Source organism: Papaver somniferum, chromosome 8, assembly GCF_003573695.1.
Source record: "Papaver somniferum cultivar HN1 chromosome 8, ASM357369v1, whole genome shotgun sequence".
Lineage (NCBI taxonomy): Eukaryota > Viridiplantae > Streptophyta > Magnoliopsida > Ranunculales > Papaveraceae > Papaver > Papaver somniferum.
This window is the reverse complement of record NC_039365.1, coordinates 74,709,223-74,719,547: the sequence shown is the minus strand read 5'-3', so window position 1 is coordinate 74,719,547 and position 10,325 is coordinate 74,709,223. Positions and strand designations below refer to the sequence as shown.

Genomic DNA, 10,325 nt, shown 5'->3' with positions numbered 1-10,325 from the left:
TGCTATCTTGAAGAGGACGAAAAGACGAAACTAATGGCGAAAGAACAGAGTCAATTCGCCGTCTTATGAATAATCTAGATGTATTTGAAGCAAGCAGAGGTTGAAAGAAATTGTTGCAGTACATATTTTATAAAGGCACCCTCGTTTTTACTCTGGGCACCCAATATTCAAAGTTAGCCTGTCAGTTCTCCTAGACTGACAATGGCATTGCTTTATAAAGGCAAGAAGAAGAGATTCAGGGCGCTATCATCCTCCCCATGCAAACCATGCGACCAATTCAGGGAATTGCTACGGTGGTTTGGTGATGAGTCTGTTGATGCTGGTGATCCATGGGAAAGGATCTGGAGGCTTGGCAGTAGATGGAGCTGTAACGGGAATGATGGTAGAGCTGAGCAGTTGAGGAACACGAGCTGTTGTTGGATGATGAGATGAGGGAGAAGACAGTGAGAATGGTTACTCGGTGATGCTGATGCTGTAGTTTCCATGATCATGTTTCGGTGATCAATGATTGAGTGAAGCCATGGAGACTGATGTTGTTAGAGAGTTGATGCCACTGTAATACATGTTGGCAGAGGCGATGGATGAAGTATTGTGGTGTTGATGGAACTCGAAAAGGAATCAAAGTATTGTTGCTGCCATTTTCAATGGCGAGACGAGAGTTGAGAAGAAGCAAAGTCAGTTGAGACTCGAGTCGGCTGTGATGGAACAAGAAGAGAGGTTGAGCTCATTCAGATACGAAGGTGCAGTTCGATGGTGATATAACAGAGGTGACGCTTTTTCTGTAAAGCTGTCGGAGAACGATTGAGTGAGAGGAAGACAAGCTGTTGGCAATGGCCGGTATCAATGGAGCTCGACATTCAGTGGTTCTTTGGTGATGACGAGCTTGGCGATGAGAATCAATGGAAGAAGCCCGAGCACAGCAGAGAGTTGTTTGATGCCATAATGACAGAGAAGATGGATCATGCTGCTGTTAACACGATGGTGGTGATGCTTCCATTTATCTTTTATCGATGATGGAACTTGGAGTTGTGAGTTCAACTCGATATGATCAGCAACATGATGAAGATGGAGATACGTACGGACAGAGCTGTTGGCAAGGAGTTAACGTCTTCATGAGTTTTGTATCCTGAGTTCAACAAGGAGAAGCTGCTGTGAATTTTAACTAGCGATGTGATGGTGGTAGGAGCTGTAGGCAGTGACGAGAAGAAGTGGAAAAAGTGAAGCTGAGATGGAGTTCCGAGTTAAGGGAAACAAAATCAGAAAAGAATTCCCATGGAGGGCCTGGTATGCGTGAGATGATGAAGAGAAAAGTGAAAATTCAGGGAGTTTAAAAACTCACGGCAACCAGACTGTCCGTGAGCCGAATGGCAGGAATTACAAAAATCCAGGGTAAATAAAAACTCACGGAGTGTACTGTGTCCGCGGGAGAAAATCATAAGTCAGGGGAAAATAAAACTCACGGCTATGTGAGTGTCCGTGATTCTATCAGTATTGAAAACCAAACTCAGGTGAATTATATTTTCACGGATAGTCGTATGTCCGTGAGTTTCCGGGAGAAAACTACAAAATCCAGGGAAACCTATTCTTCACGGGGGGATGTCTAGCCGAGTTCTGATGGGGAAAAGACAATGTACTGTCAGTTCTACGGAACTGACAGTTGAAGTGAGATGTTGGGCTGGACTTAACCAGCATTGATGCGAGCCCATTATGCATATTTGGGTATTTTCACACGACAAAGACTTGGACTTGGCGTATGTAATGAGTAGGGGTGTGCAACGGACGGACGGATGCGGATTAGGGGTCACCCGTGTCCAATCCGTCAAAGTTGCGGATTTGGAAAATCAAACCGTGTCCGATGCAATCACCCACGGATTTCACATCCGCGGATCAACGGATGATACGGACCGGATGCGGATTAACCACGAATTCAGTGTAAAAAAAAGAAAAAAGAAGGTAAAACAAAACTTAATTGTACACAATACCCTAATATAATCAAGTAATCAATAATCGTTACTTAGGAAAGATTCGGATTAACTCATCTTTACTCCAATTAAAAATAAGCTAATTTCAAACCTATACAGAGTACGGACTATAATACCATGACCAGGACCCAACACTTCGATACTATAAAGTTTAGATGACACCAAGTGGGCTAAGCCACACAACCAGACCAGATCCTGATGCTTAAGAATTAATGATTTCTAAAGTAAGCCTTTTGATCTATGAGTTATGGGTTATCAAACAATCGCAGTGGTATAATAGACAGAAAAAAATTCTGTTGTAGCCACCATCCTTGTCAATTTAACCTCAAGAGAGTATCTTTCTCCGTCATTTATAAAAAGGAAAAAAGTGAAATCATGGGAGTGAAAGGCAGTAGTAAAAATTAGTAAAAATAGTAGAGAGGTTTATTAATTTCCAGAGTAAGAATAGTAGAGAAGTGAAATCATGCCTAAGAATTAATGATCTTTTGATCCAGACTAGAGACAAGAATGATGTAATTGAAGGAATCTCATCTAGCCAGGTCAGTCGCTTAACAACATAGAAAAAAGATGAAAGGAAAAGTGTGGGTTAAACAGGACTAAATTTGATTTAGAATATTATCATACGGTTGCGGATGAATCCGCGGATTTCAAAATCCAACCGTAACCAAACCGTCAAAACATGCGGATTTGAGAATCTCACCCGTATTTGGTCCATAAATCTTGCGGATTGGGTTTCACCCGTAATTTTGCGGACGGATACGGATGAAATCCGCGGTTCCGGATTTTTTGTTCACCCCTAGTAATGAGTTTCTCTTGCGATTTTGGCAAGATTGGAGACTATTCGACCGGGATTTGGTGCCCGGGCACAACCACAATTTGGACATCTATATAAGAGATATTTCTATCAAATGATCGAAGAATTTTTTATCAAGCCATTGGAGAGGAGAACTCAAGAGAAGAAAAGCTAGGGTTTGGAGCTATTTCCATCATCATAACTATTTCTTTACCATTTTATCATATGAAACTCATAGGTTTTATTAGTACCATGAGTAGCTAAACTTCTTAGTGATTGAGGATGAATTCTAAGTTCTAGACATGATTTGAGTTATTATATAAATCTATTTTGAAGTTCTTCACGTGATTAATCATTGTTTAAACAATACTAATTAGATATTTATGATTGATTGATAGATTGTTAAGGTGGCCAACTGAATTAATTTGTTGATTCAATCAAATGCTAATATTGAGTTAGGAGATAAGTAATAGTCGAATAATTCATACAAAAGTAGAAAACACAAGACCTTGCAGAGGGATTCTGTGTGGCGATTGTGTGTATAAACAACACTAGAAAGTGGACCTTGAGCTAAGAGTGGAACTACTAGGATCAATCTATAATTCACAAAAGATAAAGCATTCGGACAAATTACTACTAGGTGGTTTAGATGAATAGAATCTGGTATTGGAGAGCTTCCGTACCCAGTGATATAAGGAATTTAGGGGATAGCACTGAGCTAGCTGTTATTCCACGGTTGGTAATAATCTGTGATTAATTGTATTAATGGATGAATATAATAACTTGATGACTGTTTAGTAACGAAGAAGGATTCCCTCATCATAATTCTATCCATTGCTTGCAATCTTAATTACTTTTCATTGCTTTATTATTTATTTAGCCTTAAAATCTAATACAATCCCCCATTATGGCATTTTCGACAACTAAAACTCCCTGCTCTTCGTGGGAACGAACCTTATTTACTGCTATATTATTCATTAGTAAAGTAGAAGATAAGTGAATTAATTTGAGCACCTACGACACGCATCATATGTCATCTAATATCCATTCCAATACGATGTATCTTATGATTAATCTCCCACTGTATGCTGCCGATTATACTATCAGTGTTTGATAGACAATAGATTATGATTGTACGATGAAAAAAAAATAATTGAAAAATATTCACTAATATACTTATGATTTGATTATAACCAAATCAAATCAATTGAGCACATAAGTAGAAACTCATACAAAAAAATCAAAACTATGAAATCAAATCTTAGTTTCTGTAAAAAAAATAAAAAATTAACTCTTAATCGGTAGAGTTACGTGCGTGATAACGTGTTGTGATAAAAGAAGAAAATAGAAAATAGAGGGAAAAAAAGAGAGAGAAATTCTATTGATCTGTATAGAATACAAAGGTTTGAGACTCTATTTATAGAGTTTACATACTTGGTGCCAAGTAATAGGGTCCCACTAAAGTGGGCACCTACATGATAAACTGTTGTTTATAACTCAAAATATATATTTGAGCGGGAAGATATAGTAATTTTGGCAGAAGATCAAGGGTTTGGTGAGAATTGGGTCAAGGGTTGCATGGATTTTCGGGATCGGCCAATTAGAAATAGTAGAGACATGCAACCTAGGTAATGTACTCCAGCTATCAATGGCGCCTCTCAACAGGTGCTACCTGATATGGACCTGCAAAAAAACAAAGATCTTAATTAGTGCACAAGTGAACCTAAGAGAAATAGGTGACTTACTAGTGCATCTCATAATGACAATTCTGAACTGAATTAAGGCTAACAAAGCTTTAGATTTAGACTTTGAATTTTGGGTTTTGAGGAATAATAATGCATGTGAAGGGGTTTCACATGGCATTGAATAAGCATGAATTTCCAAGGGACATGACATTTCACCCAACGTCATAAATGGCTATAGATGGCAGTTTGAGCAGTTTATCAAAGGGGATTAGAGAGATAAATTCTAAAACACACAAAATTAAACCAAAAATAGAAATATTTACAATACGATCAGAGAAAATTAGTCATGGAAAATCAGGGAGGAAGAGACACCAGAGCTTTGCAAACTTCAGATACCTATAGCTTTGCTAAGAGTGTAGTCATTTCTCTTGAAACCAGAGAGATGATTTATCTGAATTTTTTTCTAGAAGGAGATAATTAGTACGAATCAAAAGGAAGAATATGAAAGGGTAAGGCAAGAGAATGCTCCAGAGTATGCTCTCTGAAAGGTGAAGATAATTGCAAGAGATGAGAGAAAACAACAAGAAAGAGATGAGAAGAATGAATCTCGAGTATGGATAAAACGTAGCAGTGCAGCAGAAAGTGATTTTGAGGAAAAAGAAAAAGAGGAAGAGGAGGAAGTTGAGAGTGATAACGAAAAGATGAGAGAAAAAGCAAAGAGAAAAAAAGATGCACGGTGTGAGAGATATTTGGCTGAGAATGCAAATTCATCCATTTTTGCAAGAACCATGAGGGAGCGATTAGATGGAGAATCAGATAGTGAGAAAGCTGAAGAGAATACTGGGGATGTTGTAAAGGACAAAGATGAAATGGAAGAGGATGGTGAAGACTGTGAAAATGCATCTGATGGTTATGGTACGTCAGTATCAAGTGGTAGTGAAGATAGTGAGGAGGTTGAGGAGGAACGCTTTTCAACCAGTGGAGAAGATTATTCAAAGTAGTCATCTCAGGAGTATCAGAAAGATCGAAAATCTTCTGCTCAGGGGTAAACTTGAAGATAATTAGCAAGTTTTTTCTAAGTAGATATTTCTGATACTCTTTTTTTTGTTGATGTGCTATTTAGAGACTATTTTGTTGTTACGTGAAATTCAACGGCGGGTAACATTTTTTTGTTAGGTTTGAAAAAGTGATGATGGGTAGTTTTTAGAGCAAAGGTCACACAAATTATGAATTCCATGGAAAGGTGCAGTCACAGTCGAACTCAGCAAAAAGGTGACAACTATGTGCGAGTTGGACACAGATCGACCAGGTGAGTTAACTAAACCCGTTTTTCTCTAACCTACCCTCCCTGGTCGGGTTAGTTCATTATCCCTGATTAGGTTAGGCTATACGGTCTGGTTAGCTGGTTGGGTTTACCCGGATATAAATGGAATATTAGTTTATTCAAGCAGAGATGGTTGGAAATGGATGTTTTCTGGATTGATAGTTCATTCAGCCTTCCATCGTAAGAAAATGAAAGTAAGTTCCTAAATTACAGTAGCACTCAAATCTATCTTTTAGATAAATAACTCTTATCTTAAGCATTGGCTCAACCAAATGACATCTGCGATGTTGGTGAATTCCAAGCAACTTACAAAATAACCTAATATAATAAGTGTTGCCCTTTATCACCGCCAGGCACCAAATACTGAAATAAGATGACAGTCACCACCAAAGAATACAATAGACAAGAATCTCAATCGGCTAAAGATACATGCATAAACACTAGACCTAAAATCTTATAGCTTATTTCACTCTCAAAAGTCAAAACTGCTAATCCATCTAGAATTTTATAAACACACTAATAAGTGCTTTGGTAGCTGCCATATTGGAACATGTTTCATGTTTTTTGCTGCTACAGACCTACGTTCTAATAGCTTGTTTCACTCTCAAAAGCTGCTAGTCATTCCAATATTTTATGAATGCACTGATAAATGCTTGAATGGCTGCCATAGCCGGATTCATCTCGTGTTTCTTCGATTTAACTTGCGATGATTTACTGCTAAAAGAAAATAAAATAAAATCGTAATCGGATTCATTTTAGGAGCACAGTTTTACCACAGTATTCATTAATCTACATGAGTTCAGAATTAATCTTTAAAAACACTTATAGGTTAATTCTGTCAAAAGTAGACTTCTTTCCTTTGTCGCTTTGGATACCTTGCATATCAGCTTTAACATCAACATCTTCCACTTGAGAAAGTGATTTGCTGTTTTTAGCATTGTTGTTCAAGGAACAGGAGGCGTCTGGAACAACTTTAGTCTGTAGAGAGATAGAAGAAGTAAATGCCAGACACATTTTAGTCATTCATGTTTCTGAATGAGAGCTACATGCACATTCAAGGTCCCCCACAAAGCAAAATCCCATATGTTTTAACGTAAATTAGAAACTTTCAGTTTCTGGACCACTTCTTGTCTTCTTGATCCTTTAGTCAAGATTGCATATATGGTGTTTATTATCTTCTTCGATAGATCATGGCAAATTTCTGGAAAAACGATCTCCATTATACAAGTGGTGTGTAACTGCTCTGTCTTTTCAATTTGCAGATATGAATTTGATTTTCTAATAGCAGTCCACATGCATAGATTTCATTCTCTTAAACCACTAATCAGGTCACCCTGAAGATAACATCAAAATGGATATACTTAAAGCTACAAGCTATTTTTATATGATACAAAGAGATATACTTTATGGTCTCATGAATTCATCTGTCCACCCTAAATACCTAATTAATACTGAGCAATGAAGTAAACATATAAGATAGCATGGTTCACAGCAAGTCCCTAAAGCTCCTTAACAATATGATTAATACAAATGAAGAACTTTAGCCTACAAAGTGGTGTTCCACTAGACTAAATATTTATTACTAGTGTTTACATGTAATTCATTTAAGATACATCCCAAGAATAAAAGTTGAACTTAGATGCTGATGATTTAAATGTCGTCAAAAAAAATTCTTTAAACCCATGCGCATAGACAGATAGGGCAATCAATATTATTGTTTTTGGGAAAGGTATACCAAATTCACATTTTGAATCAACACATTTGCATCTTAACAGAAATGACCTAGTGATACAGCTTCTGCTGTTCTCCATAAGTAACTATGTAAAATGAGAATATGAAAGTGGAACATAAACAGACAATAGATATGCGAAATGTGATATTAAAACTTAAGTTGGACTACGTATACACCCGAAGCGCAATATTTAATAGCGGAAAAATGGTGCTTTTTAGCTCAATAGTCTTAGCATGCGAATAAAAGTGAAAGAATATGTAATAGATCTTCCCCCTTATTTAAGCATGTAAGAGATAATATGGTATGGTATCCTGAAAATATACGCTCGGTTGCTGGTAAAGTTTGTAGTACTGGAGATTCGCCTAGCTACTTATGTGATTTTTACTGAAAGATTTGGTCTTCGGGCGGTCGTAGAAATAAAATTGGGTAAATAACAAAGAAAGTCGTATAAAATGAATCTGGTACGAAACTAAGAATTCCGTATAAAATGAATTGGGTACGAAACTAAGAATGTCGTATAAAATAATTGGGTACGAAAGTAAGAATGTTGTATAAAATAATTTGGGTATGAAACTAAGAATGTCATATGTAATAAATTGGGTACAACATTCATCAATTGCTGAAGCATTTAAATTACTGAGATCAAGAAAAATCGAACTAAAATTGACTGCATGAACGATTACTTAAAGCTTGAAACTTACTTTATCGTTGAGAGCAGACTGGATCAATAGCACATTGCTCAATACTTGGCTAACAATGTCCCCATTGTTCCATCCTTGGCTTAAAGAAACTCATATCCTGGTTGAGCAATACACAAACATATTTGGACCTAATGACTGCACTGTGCCATTCTCCAGTAAGAATCCAGCATGAGAGAACAAATTAGTTTGAATTTGAGATAAATTGCATCTACCACACAAGGACTTTAGCAACAACATATAACAGTGATCTTACCAATACATCCAGCTAGAAATACAACCGATGCTAAAGTATGCTGTAAAAAAAAATGTTAAAAAAACTGGACCACAATCTTCAATCTTTCATGCTGATGCTACTAACAAAACAATGAGTAGTCAAGTTTTCTAAGTCCTAATTCATGACAAATGCAACACTGGAACTTTTGATGTAACCATTGTTTCAAAACAACTTGTAGGTTCGGTTTATCAGATCTATAATACATAAGAAAAAATAGTTTTACTGATTCAAACGTAATTGAATTACACCCATCAATACAATCCATCTTCTTTGGTTGAACTATCACTCGCATAATTGAACCATAATACCATATCTATTACACGTAATTGAATTACACCCATCAATACATTCCACCTTCTCCTAATCATATTACATAACTGAAGCTACTCCAACATCATTGGTCATGCCTAATGAAGAACATTGCAAATGTCTAATAAACACCTTTATGAAATAAAATTTGTTCGAACAAATTGATTATAAACAACTAATTCAACATTACACTAAAACCCTATAATTTAATCCCACAGAAAACTAGAAGAACCCTGTGTATCAATTTTAAAATAAACTGATACAATAATATATACCCTTTTGACCTAAACAAAAAGAAAAAAAATCAAACCTTTCTCAAGATAAGTGATATACCATGTTTACTACCAGCGCTAGATAAAGAAGAGATTGCAGTTTTCTAATCTTCGTCCCATATCAACCCAACTCAAATTTTTAACTCACCGTTCGTATATGGATTCGCCTCTACTTCGGTTGCAGATACTTATAGTGGTATGAAGAACAATAGCGGGTAGTATTAATAGATCAATTGAATAATTGTTCTAAGTTAAAACAATCTTACATCCATCAAATTTGATCCAGAACACCTTGGAGTTGCTAGAGAAACAGGAAAGAAGAAACAGGATTTCTATAAAACATCCATTCCTATCCGAGTAAACCCAACCAGCTAACCAGAGCAGTTACCCAACCAACTAACCAGAGCAGTTAAACTAACCTAACCTAACCTAACCCAACCTAACTAGGGATAATGAACTAAACCGATCAGGGAGGGTAGGTTAGAGAAAAACGAGTTTAGTTAATTCACCTGGTCGAGCTGAGTCCAACTCGCACATGGTTGTCACCTTTTTGCTAAGTTCGACTGTGACTGCACCTTTTCATAGAATATTCAGTTTGTGTGACGTTTGTTCTAGTTTTTATGGTTTATTTGGAAGTACTTTGACGTGTCTTTTGCTTGATATAATGTAAGTACGGTGGTGAACAAAGTAGGTTTGATTATCGGGGGTGTAATTTCTTTGAAAAGTTGCAGGAGGTTCGAGCAAGAAACTAGGATACTTATAGGTGTTAATCTCGGTTGTAATGAACTGGATTTATTCTACGTGTTATGTATCTTGCTTGTAACCAATAATGCTTGTAATCAAAAAGGAGTTTTTGGTAATGATTATGCACGAACTTGTGTAGAACCGATGAAGTAAAGTAATATTACAAATGACCTAGTGAATGAATTGCTTCAAACTGTTAGTAATATGATTGTAGATGCGATTAATAGATGAAAACATTGGAGAAATCTGAAAAAATTAATATTTAGAACATGCTTACGTCAAGGTGACAGCGCAGAGCCTCAACTTATACCGTATGAATCGACGGTTTTTCACTATCCCTCATTACATTTATTAGCTTTCTTATCAGGAACTGGTTATAACATACAAATAATCATACCTTGTTTTGATAAGCCCATAATTAACTTAGTTTCTCTTATCAGGAACTGATTAAGAAATAATCTTACCTTTTTTTCAATAAGCAAAACTAGGTTAGATAACTAGTTTCTTAT

General features: G+C 36.4%; 1 protein-coding gene and 1 long non-coding RNA gene across 2 annotated transcripts; one reads left to right on the top strand and one right to left on the bottom strand.

Moving 5' to 3' along the window:
• The first annotated feature begins 843 nt into the window (after positions 1-843).
• On the top strand, positions 844-5,461 carry LOC113305672 (uncharacterized protein DDB_G0283697-like). The gene is made up of 2 exons (XM_026554690.1): positions 844-984; positions 5,009-5,461. The coding sequence occupies exons 1-2, from the start codon at positions 844-846 to the stop codon at positions 5,459-5,461; spliced, it is 594 nt and encodes a 197-aa protein (XP_026410475.1).
• A 1,047-nt stretch (positions 5,462-6,508) lies between these two features.
• LOC113301601 lies at positions 6,509-9,431 on the bottom strand. The gene is made up of 2 exons (XR_003336384.1): positions 8,218-9,431; positions 6,509-6,762 (listed from the first exon to the last, which is right to left on the bottom strand). It is a non-coding gene; the product is annotated as an uncharacterized LOC113301601 (long non-coding RNA).
• Positions 9,432-10,325: the final 894 nt, after the last annotated feature.

Bases quoted from the DNA above. Each gene is read 5' to 3' on its own strand.
- LOC113305672 (XM_026554690.1), top strand. From the start codon at position 844: ATGGAGCTCGACATTCAGTGGTTCTTTGGTGATGACGAGCTTGGCGAT. The intron at 985-5,008 runs GTGATGCTTCCA...GCTCTCTGAAAG, and splicing joins CTGCTGTTAACACGATGGTG to GTGAAGATAATTGCAAGAGA.